This window comes from Acipenser ruthenus, chromosome 13 (assembly GCF_902713425.1).
Source record: "Acipenser ruthenus chromosome 13, fAciRut3.2 maternal haplotype, whole genome shotgun sequence".
Lineage (NCBI taxonomy): Eukaryota > Metazoa > Chordata > Actinopteri > Acipenseriformes > Acipenseridae > Acipenser > Acipenser ruthenus.
This window is the reverse complement of record NC_081201.1, coordinates 17,814,060-17,837,367: the sequence shown is the minus strand read 5'-3', so window position 1 is coordinate 17,837,367 and position 23,308 is coordinate 17,814,060. Positions and strand designations below refer to the sequence as shown.

Here is a 23,308-nt window from a genome sequence, read left to right as displayed (position 1 = left end):
AATGTGGCAACGAGACACTGGGAAAAATTGCAAGCAGATTGACCCAGCACGAGCGTCTCGGTCTAACGCAGGGCAGCGGAGCTCAGCAGCCACACTAATATTTCAGTGGAAAAAGACAAAGTACAAAAAAGAGAGAACAATTTGTTCTCACACAAAACAGTAACCAAACAATTACCGTTATTAATATATTGTTTATAACAAAAAAATAATACTTTACGTTTCAACCAAAGCTAGCAGCTAAGAGAGAGCACCAGTAGTCGATTTAAGGCATTCGATCCCGGGGAAGGGGCAGCAGGCTGCCGGCTTTGCACGGCTGCTGAGGGACTAATGAAACAACCATGGCTGAGTGCACAAACGTGAAGTAAATTTTACTAAAACACGTGAAAACAATCGCAATCAGTGTTGAAACACAAGCAAAAAGTCTGATATAACACTTTGTGTCACTATCTGTTCATAGATCTGACTCTCCAGGCAGTGAATGAAAAAATGATGACAATACTTGTGTCAGGGGTCGTTTATGCCCCTGGGGACGGGCACGACTATGTCACAAACACTACGTGCAGCTCTGATATATCTATTCAGGTTAGACGGTATTAAAGTATAAATACCCATGAGGTAATGGTTACATTTCGTACTTGATAGGGAACTTTAGTTTTAATGTTTTATTTTTTAATTTAGTCTTCCCAACCGAGTTAGGAATCTTCAATGTAGTGCGCTACTTTTATGCGGAGCGAAAAGGCTGGGACAGCCAGATTACGTTTTTAGTTTTCCCTGAACAGTGAACACAAGCAGTAAAATGAGCACAGACAGTCTGTAATTTTGACAAGACAAATGTGTCTTCATAATGTGTAAGTTAATTAATTAGTTAGTATTTGTTTCACATTAGAACGCTATTTCAATTAAAGGCAATGCTTGGTATTGCATCAAAGGCAGCTGTAATATACAGGGTGACTAGAAAGTAAGTTTACCACATCAATGATGTGGTGCACTGATGTGGTAGACTTACTTTCTAATCACCCTGTACCCTGTACAATGTTTACAACATGCTTACCATAAAATATTTAAAGCAAACTAATTAAAGTAGCGTATACCGTTATGATCCACTTAAATACTGCAATTTATAAAATTTTACTTGAAAACAGGTTGAACAGTTCTATTTTATTTACAGCAGTCATTGAAGACTAGGGCGGTCATTTGTGCGCCGGTGTCATGCTGATGAGTTTTTTTACTGGAGAATGGAGATCTGGTGCATCCAGAATGCCACTGTGTCGGTTTTTAGTATTGCTCCACAAAGCAGCACCCCCAGTGAGCAGCATTTGTGACTAGCTGATTTTAAAAGGTGGTGCCGCTGAAGAATTCACAAAAAAATCTGACATTCTTTTTTGGGGACATTTTCAATCAGCGTTCTACTGTACACACTTGCTATAATGCATTCCAACTACTAATCAACTCGAGACTGCCACCGCATGATTTATAAAGTATCCGGCTCCTGTTGCGACAGTCAGTTGGTCTTATTGTTTGTGTTCCAAATAATTGTAAAAAGGCGCAGTGCACTGCACACACCCAGCTCATGAGATTCACAAAACTAGCAGGATTTATCACTGCAGCTGCACAGCGCCCCTGTAGTTCAAGCTGCCGCACCCCTAGCACCTTTAGTTCCCGTGCCCCTGCCCTGTAGATTATTTTATAAACACATCTGGAATAAAAGAAAACAGATAAAATGGGAAAAATGCAGACCTCATACAAATCTTATAATCATATATCACGTGGTTAAAGCTGTTTGTTGCATTGTTGTAGCACAGCATGTGATTGTGTAAAAATGGGTTTTTACAAGAACTGCAATTTTGGGAGGTGTTTGCAGACTACCTGGAGTTTACTCAGGGACCACAGGTTGGGAACTACTGGTCTAGGAAGGTGTATGGAAACGACTGCTGCTGTTTTAACCTATCCCTGCAGTGCAGGCAGACAGAATTTAACAAAACCGTGAAGCAGGAGGGGGCAGGAGAGCAGCTGAGGATGGGCTGAAAGCAGAGGCTGACACTGTGTGAAAGGCATTTGAAGATTTACTAGAATAAATAAAATACTGAATTCACTCTTACCTTCTTCATATTGGTTCCAACAAAGCTTTTGCCTTCCTCTTTGAACTGTGGCAACCTATTAAAAAAAAAAAAAAGCAAAAGCAAAAGTAATTTGAACTTAAACAAGTGAACTGAACAGCATTTACACAATGGTACACAATTAAACGTTACATATCATAATTTACTGTAGAATGGCATGCACTTTTTGACAACTTTTAGGAGGATTTATGTGTTAAATACAGGTTGGGTGTTTTAACTGAGGTGGGTAGCATACTCAGGTTAAAGTACTCAATATAGTATACAATAATGTTTTTGAAAGGGCAGCACGCTACAGGTGCATGCTATACAAGAGCTGGAACCCAAGACTGCTCAGTAATGCATGTTGAACAGGGTACTCATCAATTGAAACTGCATGTTGTACAGGGTACTAATATTGAAACTGCATGTTGCACAGGATACTCATCATATTGAAACTGCATGTTGCACAGGGTACTCATCATATTGAAACTGCATGTTGCACAGGCACTCATCATATTGAAACTGCATGTTGCACAGGCACTCATCATATTGAAACTGCATGTTGCACAGGATACTCATCATATTGAAACTGCATGTTGCACAGGATACTCATCATATTGAAACTGCATGTTGCACAGGATACTCATCATATTGAAACTGCATGTTGCACAGGGTACTCATCATATTGAAACTGCATGTTGCACAGGGTACTCATCATATTGAAACTGCATGTTGCACAGGCACTCATCATATTGAAACTGCATGTTGCACAGGCACTCATCATATTGAAACTGCATGTTGCACAGGATACTCATCATATTGAAACTGCATGTTGCACAGGATACTCATCATATTGAAACTGCATGTTGCACAGGATACTCATCATATTGAAACTGCATGTTGCACAGGGTACTCATCATATTGAAACTGCATGTTGCACAGGGTACTCATCATATTGAAATTGCATGTTGCACAGGGTACTCATCATATTGAAATTGCATGTTGCACAGGGTACTCATCATATTGAAATATATAAGGGAATCTAAGGATATTTTGGAAAGGTCCTTTTAAACACAATATAGGAGGCAGTGACTGAGGATCAAACCCTGGTCTCTAAGTTAAGAGACCAACGCAATGTGCTGAAAAATCTGGTCTCTACTTGCAGAACAGACAACAGTCTTTATGTTACTCAACTCAGTACCAGACAGAGTTCATTATAAATACACACCAGCATACAAGTTTGTACCTTCCATGTGATGTTAGAAATGAAGAGCAAAGTTAAATGATCAATACACACTAATACGTTCTTGTTTTTGGCAACATTCCTCAACAAAGAATACAAAAATAAAAATAAAAAACTCCCAAAGAGTTTTTGGGTGTGATATTCAACAAGCTTGTTTATCAGATGATCTGTAGGCTAAACAGATTTAACATCCATAATCCCGTCACGGTCAATTTAATCCAACATTTTACCCCTTGAGCAGAGTCGACACTAATTCCTCTGCATTAGTTGCTGCCAAAAGCTCCTACTGCCCAATTTATCAGCACTCTTGACAGCGGGACGCAGGCAGCCAAACAATAGCAGCTACAATGTGCGACGGGTAAATTACTAAATGAGCGTGCCCCTGTAACCACCCACGTTTCTATTGTTATCCAGGGATCCTCTCAACAATGTGACAGGGGTGGTGACAATGAGGCTAAGCCCTGTGTTCTTAAAAAGAGCACCACTGGTATGGTAGAGGGTCACAATGGACACACCGTGACCATAACAAACCCTATTGTCCTTTGAGATGGCGCTCAGATAACAACAGCATTGGAGTGCACAAAGACCAAGCAGGTTTAGAAGAATCCTTTTTAAAGATTTCCCTGATTAGCATCTCAGCACCTTATCAACATGTAATAAAAGGGGTCCAATAATTGTTTCTGAGATCCACAAAAAAGGCACTAATTATTTATGATTGAATAGGCAGCTAAAGCAATCCACCTACTGCACTGCACTGTGAGGATCTTTTTTTTTTAATCAATATTTAGGTTTTACTCTGCTCACCTAAGACCTAATGACCTACCACCATGTCCAATAAACATTTTTGAAAGTCTGGTGTTACAGGAATGTCCTGTTCTCTTCTGAGATTATCTGCAATCTCTTAATTGAATGACTAACAACCAACAGTCTGGACGCTAATTAAAACTTCTAGTTTCCTGTTATTAAAGTTGCAGAATGTGCCTGCCTTCCCTAAGCCTCTAGTTTACACTCTCTAAACAGGTTAGTGCGGGTTGTCGTACCTCGAGAAAAGCAGCTGCACCATGTCTACCAGAGTGTGCTCTGCAGATTTCCTCAATAAGTCTGGGGAGAGAAAAAACAAATAGCACTGGTGTCATTATAGCACATGGTATTATCAAGAGAGGCTCTCACTGGTGGACCTCCCTCCGAGCTCTGTTTACAGAGGATTAGGCTGCATTTATTAAACCGCTCAAAATGAAAGGGGGCAGGCAGCAGAAGCAGGAGTACATGCTAATAGCAACAGGCAGGAAGCTGAATCTTAGGAAGGAAGTCACTGAACAGGAATCTGATATGGTGGTAACCAAGTTTTTAAAACTAGTATCTCTTATTGGCACTAGAGAAATAACTACAGGTCCCTTTTTTGTGTTAAATGTATTTTGGTTATTTTTTGCTCGTGGGAAAAGTAAATATTTCCAATACAAACTTATATAAATGAAAATTGCTGCTTCTTTCCTAATCTATTCCTAATTGTGCTATCAATTTCTGTCTTTTTCTAACAACAACTGGACTTCCACCCCTGCTGTGACCAACAACACAGCAAATGAACAGGTATCAGAAAGCAACTGTCTAACTGTTTGATCTTTACAGGTGTACTTGGATTATGTGTACATTCTGAAGTAATTAATTAAATATATTTAAGTAATTGGGACCCATAATAATAAGAAGGAACATCATTTTAAAAGCCTTGGTTATCACTCGAAGGTGTGGGAAGGGAGTGGATGCTTTGCATCATTGGACTTTAAACGGATATCAGTTCAGCCACTTGAATTCAGCTTTGAGAAGCAATCCATTTTCAGATGTCAAGTCGTGGGTGAGATTGACCTGTTTGGGAAGGAGAAACACAGGGAGATGGCATTGACTGTGTGTCTGGGGAAGACCAGAAGGAGTTTGGGGCCACTGTGAAGAGAAGCAAGGATCTCTTAGGCATGATGGGGATAGTATGTATTAATTATTTTCATTTTTAAAAATACGCTAAAACATTGAGTGTTTACGGTATAAAAGAAAAAAGAAACTTACCACTGAGCCTCATTTCAAAGCATATCCGGAAGCAGGACTGCATAATCTCACAGACAGATTCATTGGTGAGGTGGGCTCCCACAGGAGTGAGAAGCAGGGTTCTCAATACCTGTCACAATACAAGTACAAGGCACTGAAACTCACAAGGGCAAGGCAAAGGTTCAGATAATATTCCTGGCACAGAACATGGTAGTTTACTGGGCAGAAGACCACTATAAACTGACAAGCATGTGCCATCTGGATCCAAGGAGGTTCCATTTCTGTAGCTCTGTTCATAACACCATTTGGTCCTACTCAAATAGGACTCTGTTTTCTTTACTTAAGCAGCCTATCAGTGATTGCCATAACCCTATTTAATCCAGGTAGCTTATACATGTAGAACCTTAAGGAATGCTTTCACATGATACATTTTGCACCCATTTTTGTTTTCTTTTCTTTTAAACACAGTTGCAATGATAGGCATTCCTTCAAACAGGTACATTTAATGTGGAAATGCATGTGGACTAGCTTACATTTACAAGCAAGATAGTACAATTAACGCACCCATCGGTTTAATTTTATTGTTTTTTCTATTTAAATGTAGAAATACAGGCTTTAACCCTTTGTTCCATTTCTTCCAGTATACAGGACAATCAATGAAGTATCCAGACCAGGAAAGCCTCATTGAGATTAAAATCTCTTTTTCAGCAAGACCTGGTGCAGAAGGTGGCATATCTTACAAAAAACACAAATTCAAATGAACACAACCAATGCAAACTAGTTAAACAATTTACAAAGATCATTTAGGAACATCATCCAAAACAAAAACATGCCTCCAATAGATATCCATTATTTGGTTTAAACTCCTTTAAGATATAAAACTGAATTTCAGTTAATCTCAAAGTTTATTCCAAGACAACAGAGCAAGAAAACTGAATGCATTTTTTCCAAATTCCGTCCAAACTTTGGAAACTGAAACTTACAGTAGACTAACCTAACATTTAAGACTATAGGTAGTAATAGAGGTTTTTAACAATTATTTAAGGTAATTTGGGATTTTGCCAAGGATTATCAACAATTATGTACTAGTGTTTGCGAAGACAAAGAAGTCAGACCAGCCTGGCCATATAAAAATCACAACGATGAACAGAATAACCCAGGTTGGCTAGAAATCTCAAAGCATAATGGTACAAAGGATCCAGTTTTCTTATGACTGTAGTTGTAGATACTGTAATTATATTGTAATTATTTATTTCTTTGTAAAAATCAAAGTCAGACAAGTCATGTGTAAATCATGGGCTATCTTTACCTTTAATTCTATGTCTTCACAGGGGCATGTTTATCAACAACAAACGAGAAAGACTGTTGAAAAAAGACCAAGCGTTTCTGACAGCCGGAATTAGTGAGATCTTCTTATATCAGGCTACCATATAAAGACCACTCAGAAATGCTTTTTTCTGCAAAGCGCTCACAGTCCTGTTTAAAAACAAATCAGGGTGGAGATCTAATTATTTTTCTATTTCTAATACAAGCTGCAGCACAGTGGTCACTAATATTTATGTGGGGTGTTGTAATAGAATTTGTAAGTGATTGTGGCAGGGCAGAAGAGAGCCCTGCGTGTAATTAGTATGGCAGGGAAAAGCCCTGCTTATAAAAAGATGTATTGTTTGGTTTGTGTGTTGGCGGTGGTTGGTAGGGATGGGGTTAATTCCTATCCCTGCCAAATGTGAGAATGTGGCTGGAGCCTTTATTGAATACACATGGGCTATAAGGGGAGAAAAATCCTTTGTTTGGTGTGGGTGTTTGGGAGGAGAAAGAATGAGAGACAGAGCCGGGAGAGAGAGTTTTTTTTTTTTTTTGTTTTTTTTTTTAAGTATTTATGTGTGGAATTTGTTTTTCTTTAACCTTTTTATTTTGTCTCAGTGAGCTGTGGTTTTTGGACATCCTTTTGATTTATTTTTGTTATTTTAATAAGAACGCACACCACGCACCAACGATTTCAACCTTCAAGTACCTGTCTGCATCTGTGTTAACTTTCTGGTCTGGGTACGTCACCACTCATGCCAACCTGTCACAGTGATTTAAAATGTAATCTTGTAGCACTGTTAATCAGTTGAGTTAAATCTAATGGTTCACAAAGTTCTTTAAACTTGGCATGATTCTGAAGATAACCAATCTAATTTAAATCTTCTATTATAAATAACTGTTTTATTGAACTGAGTTTCAACATTACAGAGAAGTTATAGTATCCTTATTCCTCTGTTGCATCTCCAGCTCAGGGCTTGCTTCTTCTCTCATCATGTTTAATAATAATAAAGCGTGCAGTCAGGTGGTTAAACTGGGCACTCTGACTTAATGGTTTTAATTATGTAGCATGTATTTAAAGCACTACACTTAGGAGATACTAATCATGTTTTAAATAAAAGCTCTGTAGAGAAGGCTGCTTTAATCCCAGAGTAAAAACACTCCACTCGGCCAGATGCATTTACATGAAACAAAATACACGCCCAAGAGGTCTGATTGCAACGCAGCGGCTGATCTTATCAGTACTTTGCTAATTATTTTCTCTGGCTGTATCCTGTGCTTTTCCCCTTGACCAATCAGTTGGCATTACCTGCAAGATTTTCATGAGGACAACCTCATCACTGGCTGGGTCTGTCCCCACAAAACGAGCATGAGTGACAGCATCAGCCATGCTTTCAATCCCCTCTGCTGCACCATCGTGACTGGAGTCTGAAAAACAAACACATACATAAATACATATCCCGCTTAGTGACAATCTCTACTATCCCAACACAAACACATTAGGCAAGATTCAATTGCAACACACTACACAGTTGTTTAACCAAGCCTTGGTCCTGTCATTTTACTATCATCTCTCCTAATGTTCCAATGGTGAGGTCTTGACATATAGACTATACATCTGTATTTAACAGTGTGCAATCTGGGTGGGGGCGGGGGCGGGGATTACTAGTTAAAATGAGATACATGGGTGAAAGTGGTCAAAGATCATTTTGACAAACTCCTGGGGCAAAACCAATCTTTAGGCCGGGGATCTGGGAGCCGCCTAGGTCCCCCGAAGCTCTGGGGTTGTACAAGCTCTCAGATGCATTCTGAGACATTTTGGACCACTTTCAGAAGAACATTTGAACTTGACTTTGTAGAAAAAGAAATTCACATGAGGCTAGTTAAACATAGTTTCTGAAATGCAATGTTTGCTCCAGGACTTACTGAGGGCCAATTTGGCCCCCTACCAACATTTTAGGGGGATATTTTCGTTAGTGAGGGGGTCAATATGATTTATGATTTAGAATTCAACACAACCACAGTATTTGTATACTGACCTTGTGTTTCTGAAGAACACCACATAATAAAAATTTAAAAACAATGTTCTTATTTAGTCAGTAAAAATTAGGTCTTTGAAATGACCTTGTTAAAAAAAGCCTGGCAGAAACACAAGTCACTTTTTTGCAGCTGTTGTGCAGAAGATTCTTTCCTTTTCATTGGTGAAGTTTGCCAGGGCCTTCCCATAAACAAACTCCTTCCAGTGAGGTCCCTCCACTCTTATGACAAGGATTAGTCTGTCACTTGACAGTCTATTCCTCAGAGCTGTCTTCAACACACTTTGAACCCTGAAGCCCCTCTCTAACAAGACTTAAATGCTTTTAAACACACACACACACACACATACAGTATATTTGCAAATTACATTATAAAACTCCATTGTAAAAATGAAGTACAATAAATAAAAACAAAGATAATGTTACAATGTGTTTATCTTCTATATGCTTCAAAAGGATAAAAAAAAATTACCACACAATCTGTACTGTTAATATGTGAATTAACGATAGTTAAAATAAATAAATAAATAAATAAATAAATAAATAAATAAATAAATAAAATAAAAATGTCATGCATCATTGCCTGAAATTGCATATTGACGCACATTATTCATATAAAAGTAAACATCAAGTCTAAAAAATGTTGTTTTTTTTAAATAAGGAGCTGGAGCCGTGGTTTTCGTTTCACAACTTTTACCGCACTTTAGCGGTAAGTATACAGTATACGCGTCAAACTAAACAACAAATAGTATGCATTTATCACATTGCTCGCGCTTGCACTCTCTGCAGTTCAAAACTAAATTGATTACCACTTGACAGTTCAGGCATAACTAATCAGGCAGCTTTGGTCTAGCAAACAGATACGTTAACATTATGTTTTGCTGTGTTTCACTGCCCGGTGTAGCATTTAAGAACCGCATTTCGTTCTGAAGCAGATTCATTTGGACACCAGAATGTGAATTTATTTTTTAAACACAACCTTGGCAACATATGTTGTTGCTGTCCTCATCAAAAGTTGTGTTTCTGCAGCCATTGGCGCTGGCATTAATCACAGCACAAGCCATTGTACTGCTTTGGAAGTGCAAGTGGGCTGGGATATCTTAATAGCTGCGCTCCTGTGTCATAAAACCAAAGCATGTTGAGAGATGGAGCTCGCTGATCTAAAAATAGTTCATTTTTAGGTAAGTGATGGAGCTTCGACCGTAGGAGGGTTCGCTCCGCGCTGCACTTTGCACACACCAGACTCCCCCACCCACCCCCTTTCCCCCCCATTTCTTTGGCATTTGTACACGAATAATATGAATGGACCTGGGAGAAGCCATTTTCATGGAATTCCGTCTACAGACGGAACACTTTCACCCATGAAGATACAAACGCATAAAGGAACACACCAACTTTCTTTTCAGGAGTTTGCATCAGAAAGCACTGATGACTAAGAATAAGTGTTTTTTTTAATTTTAATTTTTATTATTTTATTTTTTTTAATGCTGACGCTTGACAAATGTTCAGAATCAATGTTAAACCCTGCACATTCATGTGAATGAGACTGGCATATTAAACGTTGCCAATTGTTGCCAATGTTGTTGCCTGTTTTCAGCTAATGTTAACAGATCTCCTGTAATAACTGCACACAGCTGCTGTGGCGAGGCAGTCGTGAAACATCTTACGGGAACACAGCACCGGCTACCAATAAATTGGTAAACAAACGGATATAGCAAGTGCTGTGGACTGCAGTTAGGGTGGACAAACTTTTTTTTTTTTTTAGATTTCAACAAACAAAACTCCAAATAGGTTATTAATAGTTGTTGCTTAACTTAAACATACACTACCGGTCAAAAGTTTTAGAACACCCCCATTTTTCCAGTTTTTATTGAAATTTAAGCAGTTCAAGTCCAGTGAATAACCTGAAATGGTACAAAGGTAAGCGTTAAACTGCCAGAGGTTACAAAAAAAAGTTTAGGTTACCAAAAACTGAAAAATAATGTACATTTCAGAGTTATACAGAGTTATAACTTTTTCAGGGAACAAGTAATGGGTTAACAACTTACAGCTGTTCTGCAGCAATGGAAGTAAATTAAGCCTTGAAAGTTGATGCTAACAATTCCTACAGGTGTCCCAACTTTTGTTGATTACTTACAAACCCTCTGTCTGTATAAAAGCAGTGTTGGAACAGACTGTGTTACTACACCCCCTTAAGCATTATTTGGACAGTATTGTACTGCAGGAAGTAGTATATTGCTCTCATAATGGCGAGAAAAAGGCAATTAACAAAGGAAGACAGACAGACCATTATAACCCATAAAAGTGTAGGTCTTTCCTTTAGAGAAATTGCAAAGAAAGCCAAGGTGTCAGTGAGTACAGTTTCCTACACCATCAAAAGGCACTTGGAAACTGGAGGAAACTCTGACAGGAAGAGGTCTGGCAGACCCAAAGCCACAACAGAATCAGAAGACAAGTTTCTGAGAGTCAACAGTGATAGGCGGCTCACAGGACAACAGCTTCAAGCACAGCTTAACACTGGTCGAAGTAAGCAAGTCTCAGTTTCAACTGTGAAGAGAAGACTTTGAGCTGCAGGTTTGACAGGTCGAGTGGCAGTAAGAAAGCCATTGCTAAGACGGCAAAATAAGAAAAAGAGGCTTGCCTGGGCCATGAAGCACCACCAGTGGACCGATGAATCAAAATTTGAAATCTTCGGTTCATCGCGCAGGGTTTTTGTACGCTGTCGAGTAGACGAAAGGATGGTTCCTCGGTGTGTGACGCCAACTGTCAAACATGGAGGAGGACGTGTGATGGATCTGGGGCTCTTTTGCTGGATCCAGAGTCGGCGACTTGCACAGAGTGAGTCTGAACCAAAACTGCTACCACAGCATTTTGCAACGCCATGCAATACCCTCTGGTATACGCCTAGTTGGTCAGGGGTTCATCCTACAGCAAGATAATGACCCAAAACATACCTCCAGGCTATGTCAGAACTACCTTAGAAGAAAAGAACAAGACGGTAGGCTTCAAATCATGGAATGGCCAGCACAGTCTCCAGACTTAAACCCCATCGAGCTGGTTTGGGATGAACCGGACAGAAGGGTGAAAGCAAAGCAACCTACAAGTGCAACACATTTGTGGGAACTTCTGCAACAGTGTTGGGAAGAACTTTCCGAACAATATTTGATTTCCATTGTAGAAAGAATGCCACGAGTGTGTTCGGCTGTTATATCTGCAAAAGGTGGCTACTTTGATGAGTCAAAAATTTAGATTACATTTTGTTAAACAAAACGATTCCATGATTTCTTTATCTCCAATTGTTTATTTGTTCTATGCTTTAATTTCAGAGTACATTGAGACATTAAACTGCGTAAATTTCAATAAAAACTGGAAAAATTGAGGTGTTCTAAAACTTTTGACCAGTAGTGTATCTGAAATTAAAATTTTTAAAAAAAGTTTTAAAAACGTTAAAAAAATGCTTTTTTACTCAAACTCAACTACAGTTCCTATCTTGGATTTAAGTTTTGCACTCCACTGACTTTAGCGTTTAGAATAAAAAAACAAAAATTGTCACTAAAATATTAAAACTTTTCATTGGAAAAATTAATTCCAAGCTAGATTGTGATTTTAAATTGAAAGATTTTATTATTATTATTATTATTATTATTATTATTATTATTATGCTAGAGCCTACCCCTAAAAACTGAAATGTAACTTGTTATAGCACATTTTAAAAAAGCATTTATTTGTCCGTTACAAAATTATAATTATACCCATTATGCAATATTTTTAGTAGCATTTCTTAGGGGTCAAAATGTCATAAAGTTTTACACATTGTTCATTTGTAAAGAATGTTATACAGCATTGCAAAAGCAGGTAATGTGAAGATACATAATTAATATGAAGCATTTTTTTAATGTTATAAATGTAATCCAATTTAATCTAAATCTGTGCATTGCAAAATCATGTCTTCCACATGTTTTAACTTCCTTTCCATATTACAAATCCATATATTTAAATGGTCTAGCATATTTGCAGAATCAGATACACCGTGAATTGTATCGATGCTACTAGCCCTGTGAGTGCCTGCACTATCTGAGCTGCCCTGTGACGTTTGGCCAGTCATACCATCGATGTCACTTCTGTCAATCACGCGTCTGCTTGTAAGTAGACACATGCCTTTTAAATGTATCCCATGTATTCTTAGCTTAATCATGTTATTTATATATGTGCATATCGCGCACTTGAAATACTGTTCATGCTGCACATTTCTAACAGAGACTAGTTACGATTTAAAATGATTATTATTATCATAATACAGATAAGAGCAGTTATAAAAGTACGATAAGATCACATTCAAGTAAGAGCGAAATAAAGAATACAGTAAACAGATGTTATAAACTGCAACATCGTTCTGTCTCGTTAATACTTATAGCAAATGTATAGATCTCATGCATCACCCCATTTTTTCTTAAATAAGTAACCGCAAAATAAATAGCTTGTTACAAGGCCTTTTTCCATTCAACTTGAAGTTTGAATGGAATGTATTTGTATTTGCTTGCGATTGTAAGTCGCCCTGGATAAGGGCGTCTGCTAAGAAATAAATAATAATAATAATAATAATTTGTTAATAATGACACGTCAAATTTTGCACAAAATGGAATGCTGCTTCCTCTTATCGCTGTTTGGCGCCTTCTAACACTCACAGCAGCAGCGCTTTTTGTCATTGTGTCAGACGGAGGGGACTTCGACTGCACGCCTGTAAAAACCTGAAGCGCGCCACACCCAAATATCGTACCTGATATGGTAATAATTCAAAGAGGTGTGTCTTCTGGACACATTGCACTAATCAATTATATAATTTGAGAGTTTGGAACTTGGTTTCGTTTTCAAAATATTTTGGGCCAGTATTTTATTGTTTTGTTTTTCGGGTTTTATTAATTGTATTTTTCGGTGCTTATTTTTGTAGCTATTTTCGAGTTTTATGTAAATTGCTTTTTTCGGGGCTTTCATTTTTGATATACTGTATGAAATTAGTGTTTTCGGTTACTTTCCAAAATGCTCGAGCGTCAGAACTAATCAATGATAGATGCAAGTCAGGAAGGTGGGACATTGCCCAGCAGCACTTTATTGTTTATTATTATTTTTGTAGTAGGTTTTATTTTTTTTAAATGTGAAAAGGGTGAAGTCAACGTGAATGGATTAACCATATCCACAGTTTTTCCGGTGTTTATTGGCTATCCACTGATTTTTTTTTTGTATCGGGAGTGTTTTATCGGGTTTTATCGGTTAAAACCGAAAATCAGAAGCCCTAAATATAATGAAGTCGGTGTGTGTGTGTGTTTTTTTTTTTCTTAAATAAGTAACCGCAAAATAAATAGCTTGTTACAAGGCCTTTTTCCATTCAACTTGAAGTTCGGTAAAACTTATGCCATGACAAGCTCGCTCGCAGGAGGTGGTTTTATTTTTTACTCGCGTGACAAGCTCGCTCGCAGGAGGTGGTTTTATTTTTTACTCGCATGACAAGCTCGCTCGCAGGAGGTGGTTTTATTTTTTACTCGCATGACAAGCTCGCTCGCAGGAGGTGGTTTTATTTTTTACTCGCAGCGACAAGCTCGCTCGCAGGAGGTGGTTTTATTTTTTACTCGCATGACAAGCTCGCTCGCAGGAGGTGGTTTTATTTTTTACTCGCAGCGACAAGCTCGCTCGCAGGAGGTGGTTTTATTTTTTACTCGCATGACAAGCTCGCTCGCAGGAGGTGGTTTTATTTTTTACTCGCATGACAAGCTCGCTCGCAGGAGGTGGTTTTATTTTTTACTCGCATGACAAGCTCGCTCGCAGGAGGTGGTTTTATTTTTTACTCGCGTGACAAGCTCGCTCGCAGGAGGTGGTTTTATTTTTTACTCGCGTGACAAGCTCGCTCGCAGGAGGTGGTTTTATTTTTTACTCGCGTGACAAGCTCGCTCGCAGGAGGTGGTTTTATTTTTTACTCGCATGACAAGCTCGCTCGCAGGAGGTGGTTTTATTTTTTACTCGCAGCGACAAGCTCGCTCGCAGGAGGTGGTTTTATTTTTTACTCGCATGTCAAGCTCGCTCGCAGGAGGTGGTTTTATTTTTTACTCGCATGACAAGCTCGCTCGCAGGAGGTGGTTTTATTTTTTACTCGCAGCGACAAGCTCGCTCGCAGGAGGTGGTTTTATTTTTTACTCGCATGACAAGCTCGCTCGCAGGAGGTGGTTTTATTTTTTACTCGCAGCGACAAGCTCGCTCGCAGGAGGTGGTTTTATTTTTTACTCGCAGCGACAAGCTCGCTCGCAGGAGGTGGTTTTATTTTTTATTCGACACTTGCATGTAAACCGTAACGAGTGTATTTCTGGTCCTAGCGCCCTTCCTAACATTTCCAGTGACATCACATTGTTTAATGCGCATGCTCTGATGATAAAAACAAGTTGGCAGACGGGGAGCAAATAAGAAACAATTATTTTTACAATTACTGAATGAATATGATGATGTCTCTGCACTTGATTTGTTTATGTTTTAAGTTAAAAGTTTCTACCCATTAATTTCAATTAAAAAAAACAAAAATTACCAAAAAAAACAAAAGTATTAAAAAAATGCTATTTTGTTAAATAAAATTCTGGCAAAATGATAGAGAGAGAGAGAGAGAGAGAGAGAGAGAGAGACAGAGACAGAGACAGAGACAGAGACAGAGACAGAGACAGAGACAGAGACAGAGACAGAGACAGAGACAGAGAGAGAGACAGAGAGAGAGAGAGAGAGAGAGAGAGAGAGAGAGAGAGAGAGAGAGAGATAGAGAGATAGAGAGATAGAGAGATAGATAGATAGATAGATAGATAGATAGATAGATAGATAGATAGATAGATAGATAGATAGATAGATAGGAGAGATAGGAGAGATAGGAGAGATAGGAGAGATAGGAGAGATAGGAGAGATAAGAGAGATAAGAGAGATAGAGAGATAGAGAGATAGATAGATAGATAGATTTTAAATGTAAAATAAATTGACCTTTTTACTTTGTTAGACTACTGATAAAGTGGTAGAAACTTAATTTCCTGGTGTGTGAATCCTTCTGAATCATATTATACGTTAATTCAAATCATGTGATGAATACCATCCATATATGGACTGTATCGGAGATTTCCCCAAATCTAAACCAATCAGAAGTATTAGTATTTTTTTTATTTTATCGTGTCACTGCCAAGAATGTGAAATATCATAATAACACAAATTGAGAAATAATGTCGGAATTTGTTAATCTTTTTATTCAGTAATTACTTTCACCCATTTTAAAAGTGGGCTTTTGATTGGCTGATTTGGTGCCACTAGTCTCCTCAAGTCTCCACTGAATGTTTAATTGTCTTTTTTTCTTAAGAGCGTCCATTTTATATATATGTGAACATGTGCACCAGTAGATGTAAAGTGTGTAAATACATAGACAAAAGTAAAAATATAATTAAACATAAGAACACCACATATCCACAAAAACTAATACCTACTGTAAAAATAGCAATGTTGTTTATAGAATAGCCTGTGAGAAATGTGATGAAATCAAATATGTTGGAGAGACTGGAACTACTTTATATAAAATAATTCAGAACCACCTTTCATTAATTAGAAATAAAAAAATTAATGAACCAATAGTATAGCACTTCACCAGTCAAGGACATGGCATGAATGATGTAAAATTTGTAGTATTAGAACATCTAAAATTAGACAATGCGACATATAGAAGAATAAAAGAAAGTAAATGGATAAATAGACTGAACACGATTCTGCCAGCGGGACTCAACAGAAAAGAATGAACTAATTAACTTCAATAAATATATAACATTTAAATAAATAAACAAAATTCATTAAAAAGTTGTGCATGCTGATGCGCTGGGGAGGCCAAATCAAGACTGATTCTCAGAGCCAGCATTGCATGATATAATAAAAATATAAGTTTACATAAAGTAGTGTTAATTAGAATTAATACAGATTCAAAGATAGAAGTAAAAATGATGTCACAATATATAGAACACCATTACATCATGTAAGAATAAATCATGGATTTGAATGTAAACAATAACAAGTAGTTGTCATGCCGTCAAAAACCTATAAATACCACCAATGTTTTGATTCAAACACAGGCTCCCTTGAGAAAGATATGTACAACATATCGAAACGTTGGGCAGCTGGCTCTTTGAGCTAAAATACATTTTTATTATATTATATATATATATATATACACACATACACACACACACATACACACACACATATATACATTATTCAGACCCCTGACCAATTCTCTCATATTACTGAATTACAAATGGTACATTGAAATTTCATTGTTTGATATTTTATTTTAAAACACTGAAACTCAAAATCAATCTTGCTTGCATAAGCATTCAACCCCCACACATTAATATTTGGTAGAGCCACCTTTCGCTGCAATAACAGCTTTAAGTCTTTTGGGGTAAGTACATACCAGCTTTGCACACAGTGTCGGAATGATTTTGGCCCATTCTTCTTGGCAGATTTGCTCCAGGTTGTTCAGGTTGGTTGGATGACGCTTGTGGACCACAATTTTCAAATAGTGCCACAGATTCTCAATGGGATTGAGATCAGGACTTTGACTGGGCCACTGTAGGACATTTACCTTTTTGTTCTCGAGCCACTCCAATGTTGCTTTGGCCTTGTGCTTGGGATCATTGTCCTGCTGAAAGGTGAATTTCCTCCCAAGCTTCAGTTTTTTAGCAGACTGAAGCAGGTTCTCTTGCAGTATTTCCCTGTATTTTGCTCCATCCATTCTTCCTTCAATTTTAACAAGATGCCCAGTCCCTGCTAATGAGAAGCATCCCCACAGCATGATGCTGCCACCACCATACTTCACTGTAGGGATGGCGTGTCTTGAGGCATGGGCAGTGTTAGGTTTGCGCCACACTTAACGCTTTGAGTTTTGGCCAAAATGCTCTATCTTGGTCTCATCTGACCACAAAACCTTTTCCCACATCGCAGCTGGGTCACTCTCATGCTTTCTGGCAAACTCCAGACGTGCTTTCAGATGGTACTTTTTGAGTAACGGCTTCTTTCTTGCCACCCTCCCACACAGGCCAGTGTTATGCAGAGCTCTTGATATGGTTGACTGGTGCACCATTACTCCACTCCCAGCCACTGAACTCTGTAGCTCCTTCAAAGTGATTGTTGGCCTCTCTGTGGCTTCTCTCACAAGTCTCCTTGTTTGAGAGCTGAGTTTTGAGGGACGGCCTTTTCTTGGCTTTTTCTTGGTGTGATACAGCTTCCACTTCCTGATTATTGATCCAACTGTGCTCACTGGGATATCCAAGCACTTGGATATTATTTTGTACCCTTTCCCTAATCTATGCATTTGTATTACTTTATCTCTAACTTCTGTAGAATGCTCTTTGGTCTTCTTTGGTTTTCCTTCAGATTCACAGCCTGACCAATGATCCTTCAACAGTGGGGTTTTTATCCAGAAAATGTGACAGCAACTTTAATGGTTCACAGGTGGAGGCCAATGGTAAGGTATTTGTGTCCTTGTTAGGGCAATTTCTTTCATCAGTGTAAACTGCGAGCTTCCACGGCACAGGGGTTGAATACTTATGCAAGCAAGATATTTCAGTTTTTTATTTTTCTTAAATATTTCCCAACATAAAACCAATGTAACCTTACAATAACTGATTTTGAGTTTCAGTGTTTTAAAATAAAATATCAAACAGAACGAAATTTCAATGTACCATTTGCAATTCAGTAATATGAGAGAATTGGTCAGGGGTCTGAATACTTGCAAGGCATTGTATGTATATATATATATATATATATATATATATATATATATATATAACCTAACCGTAGAAAACCACAGAAAGAGAGAAACAGCAAATCCCTTGGATAAATCCGGCTCTGCACTCAATTTGTCGATAAAAGTATTTTTATTTACATATTACAAAAAAGTCAGCAAGCTATAATGTTAACGCGTTTCGACAGTTTGTCTTCATCAGAACATTGTGAAACACCTATGTTTCCAACATTTTAAAGACTTAAAAGCCGAGACCACACCTTATAGCAATAGTTTAACAATTAGTACCCAATCAAGTCATTTAGTCAATGGTCAGTTAATAAATCATTATTTTCAACAGGTGATAATAATTACATCATGATAAAGGCACTTCACATCTTATAAAAACTATAGATCAATCTGATTAACTACTAAATACATGTTGTTAGATTAACGGACATAAATTGATATCATCATTGAGACCTGAAGGTTCCAATGTATTCAAAGTAAGAATCCAATGTGCTTTTCTTCGTAACAGAATGTTAACCTCATTCCCCCCTCTAACTGGTACGTTGATCTTCTCCACACCCACAAATCTCAGTGAGTGCGGAGAAGATCCATGTCCAGCTTTTATGTAATGCTTTGCCATAGCATAATCTTTATTCTGATTCCGAATACCTGCCTCATGTTCTGCAATCCGTATTTTCAAACTTCTTTTAGTTTGTCCAATATAGACCAGACCACGCGGGCAAGTTAACATATAGATAACCCCAGTAGTGTTACAATTTATGAACCCTTTAATCTTGATTTTTTTTACCTTATCTTGGATGGGGAAAATATTTTGTATTCGTGGTGTTCAAACAATGTACGCAGTGTCCGCATTTGTAATTACCATTAGGTTTATTTGAAAGCCAAGTTCGAGGATGTTCTACTTTAGGACTAAAGGAATGTACCAAGATATCTCTTAAATTCTTAGCACGTTTAAATGTGACACAAGGTGGATTTTCTTGAATTACTTCTCTCAAAGAGTGATCGCATTTAAGGATGTGCCAATGTTTGTAAATGATCCTTTTAATGTCATTTGCTATGTAATTAAATTTAGTTGAAAAACAAATCATATTAGACTTGTCACGATCTTTTGTTTTCTTTTGAAGTAATGATTCCCTATCTACATGTTTAATTTCTTCTATGGTGTTTTTTAGAAGACGGTTTTTATAACCTCGTATTCTAAATTTCGAACACATTTCCTCAGTTTTAACAACAACTTGATCCTCTGTGCTGCAATTTCATTTCACACGTAATAATTGTCCTCTCGGTATATTATTTATTAAGGAACGTGGATTTTGGCTATTAGCAATTAGCAACGAATTTCGATCTGTTGGTTTATTAAAAAGAGTAGAATGTAGCTTATTGTTGTGTTTGTATATTTCCAAATCTAAAAAATGAATTTTATACATATCTGAATCACAGTTCAATTGTAAATTGTCATCAACTGAGTTAATGTATTCCACAAATTGTTCAAGTTGTATTTTAGAACCAGACCAAATTAATAATATATCGTCAATATATCGCTTCCACAAGGTGATATATGGTACAAAAGCATTATTATCATTCAAGATAAAATGTTCATCCCAACATCCCATATACAGGTTTGCATAGCTTGGGTCAAAAGTTGCTCCCATAGCAGTTCCACTAGTTTGTAAATAATATTTGCCTTCATATACAAAGTAATTTGAGTTTAGACAAAAATGCAATAAATCTAATATCAATTCAGAAGGAGGGGTTTGTTGGAAACATAGGTGTTTTACAATGTTCTGAAGAAGACAAACTGTCGAAACGCGTTAACATTATAGCTTGCTGACTTTTGTAATATGTAAATAAAAATACTTTTAATCGACAAATTGAATGCAGAGCTCTTTCTGTGGTTTTCTACACTTAGGTTTTTTTCCATATTTGAATTCCCAGAACATGGCACCCCAGTTTGGAGAGGAACAGACAAATATATTTTTTTAGCGCTGGTATAAACTTTTGTTGATATATTATATATATATATATATATATATGTAATATACATACACAGTGCCTTGAAAAAGTATTTGCCCCCTGTGTGATTTTCTACATTGTTGCATATTTTTGACACTGAATGCTATCAGATCTTCAACCAAAACCAAATATTAGATAAAAGGGACCCTGAGTGAACAAATAACACAAAAATTTGATACATATTTCATTTATTTATTAAAGAAAGTTATGCAACACCCAAAGCCCCCCGTGTGAAAAAGTAATCGCCCCCCTTAGACTCAATAACTGGTTACGCCACCTTTAGCAGCAATAACTGCAACCAAACACTTCCTGTAGTTATTGATTAGTCTCTCACAGCGCAGTGGAGGAATTTTGGCCCACTCCTCCATGCAGAACTGCTTCAACTCAGTGACATTTGCGGGTTTTTGAGCATGAACTGCTCGTTTCAGGTCCTGCCACAACATGTCAATAGGGTTTAGGTCTGGACTTTGACTAGGCCATTCCAAAACTTAAAATTTCTTGTTCTTCAACCATTCTGATGTAGACTTGCTTGTGTGTTTCAGATCATTGTCTTACTGCATGATCCGGGTGCGCTTCAGCTCACGGACAGATGGCCTGACATTCTCCTGTAGAATTCTCGGATACAGAGCAGAATTCATGGTTCCTTCAATGACAGTAAGACATCTAGGTCCTGATGCAGCAAAGCATCCCCAAACCATGACACTACCACCACCATGCTTGACAGTTGGTATGAGGTTCTTACTGTGGAATGCAGTGTTTGGTTTTCGCCAGACATAAGGGGGCCCATGTCGGCCAAAAAGTTCCACTTTTGACTCATCGGTCCATAGAACATTGTTCCAGTACTCTTGAGGATCATCTAGGTGCTTTTTGGCAAACTTGAGACGAGCATTCATGTTCTTCTTAGTGAGCAATGGTTTCCGCCTTGCTACTCTGCCATGGGTCCCATTTTTTGCCCAGTGTCTTTCTGATGGTGGAGTTATGAACACTGACCTTAGCCGAGGCGAGAGAGGCCTGCAGATCCCTGGATGTTGTTCTAGGGTTCTTTGTGACTTCCTGGGCGATTTTACGCCTTGCTCTTGGAGAGATTTTGGCAGGACGGCCATTCATGGGAAGATTCACTACTGTCCCAAACTTTCTCCATTTGGACAATATGGCTCTGACTGTGGTTCGGTGGAGCACCAGAGCCTTAGAAATTGCTTTGTAACCCTTTCCAGACTGATAGGCATCAACAACTTTTTTTCCGGAATCTTCAGGAATTTCTTTTGTTCGTGGCATGATGTGCCTCTAGAACCTGTGTGCTGACAACTTCACTCTGATGGTAAGGGCCAAAGTTAGTCAGGATTTATATTGGGGAAGGCTGGCCCAAATCAGGCCTGGTTGTTAACCAAAGTACTCAAACAGCTGACCCTAATTATCCCTTTAATTGGGTTGAGTTAACTAGGGGGGGGAGGCAATAACTTTCACACCTGAAGATTGCATGTTTGATCACCTTGCACACCAAACAAATGAAAGAAGCACCAAACTTTGGTGTCATTTTTTCTCTCAGACTCCCTCTATATACTACTACAACCCACAAAAAATCTGACCAAATACAATGTGAAAAATGTACAAAAATGCAGAAAATCAGACAGGGGGTAAACTTTTTTCACAGCACTGTATATACACACACACACACACACCAACCTTTAAAATGGCTTTATAATACAACTTTTTTTTTTCTGCTTATGCAGTTTAGTAGTATGCATCCTAGTAGCCTACACTGTGCTACACACAATTGGAAGACTTCTAACAAAAGATAAGAAATAGAATAAGCAACCTTTAAAACTAGTGGGAAAATATATGAAAACAATGCTGCAGGTTTTATACCTCTACCTTTGTGGTGATTTTAGAGCTAATTTAATATTTTAAGACAGACGTGTAGTGGACAAAAAGTCATATTAATATATGTATATGTTTTTTGAGTGAGGACTACTGAGATAATTCCTTTCCCATAGGGAATGAACACAATCATACGCTGTTCGCCCACCCTACTGCTGTACAATGTAAAACATCTACTGTTGGCTTTCTGTGAATGGATGGAGTAACATTAAAAGTACAACCAGGTATGTGCCTTGTTTTGAATTATTTACAGGCTATTGAATAAACCAAGTAACTTGAACAAAGAAATCTCGTCTTGGACGTTGTTTGTACACTTCGTGAACCTGGCCGACTCATCTGAAGAGTGAACTTAAAAACTTTAGCGGCTTACACTTTATGCGGTCTGCTGTAGTACATTTCTAATTGTAGTACAGTACAATTCGATTAGGAAACTATTCAAAATTCCCATCCCTACTACAGTAGTGTGCAAATTTCATTTTTCAGTCAGTAATCGCTGATATAGAAACAATAGGCATTTTCGTGTGAAAATGTTAGACCACTTTCTGCTTTAATTAGGCATCTTAAACAACTTCTAAAAAGTTTAATACATTTTACCATTTGTGGCCGTGTTCCTTTTCTCTTACTATTTTAAATTAATTGCATGTGTGGCCAATTAAAGTCATCAATTGAATGACCCAATTGGCCTATTTCGACAATTTTCCCCAAGATATTCAGTTAGTGGTAAAATTTCTACTATATATTGTATATTTTATCAGCGTTTACTCTCATTATATCAACAATGTAATGTGCTTGTAAAACACTTCATAAAAGAAATGTGAAACTGGCACAGCAGCACCAATGGTATATTCGTGACGCAGTCTAAAGGCTAGGAGTAATTCTTCATTTTGCCGGC

The 23,308-nt window shown here is 37.8% G+C and overlaps 1 protein-coding gene across 6 annotated transcripts in view; it reads right to left on the bottom strand.

Moving 5' to 3' along the window:
* Positions 1–23,308, bottom strand: part of gbf1 (golgi brefeldin A resistant guanine nucleotide exchange factor 1) — a 197,705-nt gene that overhangs the window by 83,541 nt on the left and 90,856 nt on the right. For all 6 annotated transcript variants that reach the window (XM_059035693.1, XM_059035694.1, XM_059035690.1 and 3 more), the window contains exons 5-8: positions 7,988–8,106; positions 5,395–5,503; positions 4,380–4,440; positions 2,100–2,154 (exon numbers count right to left, since the gene is read on the bottom strand). In XM_059035693.1, the coding sequence (XP_058891676.1) occupies positions 2,100–2,154; positions 4,380–4,440; positions 5,395–5,503; positions 7,988–8,106 (344 nt within the window). The remainder of the gene's footprint in view (positions 1–2,099; positions 2,155–4,379; positions 4,441–5,394; positions 5,504–7,987; positions 8,107–23,308) is intronic.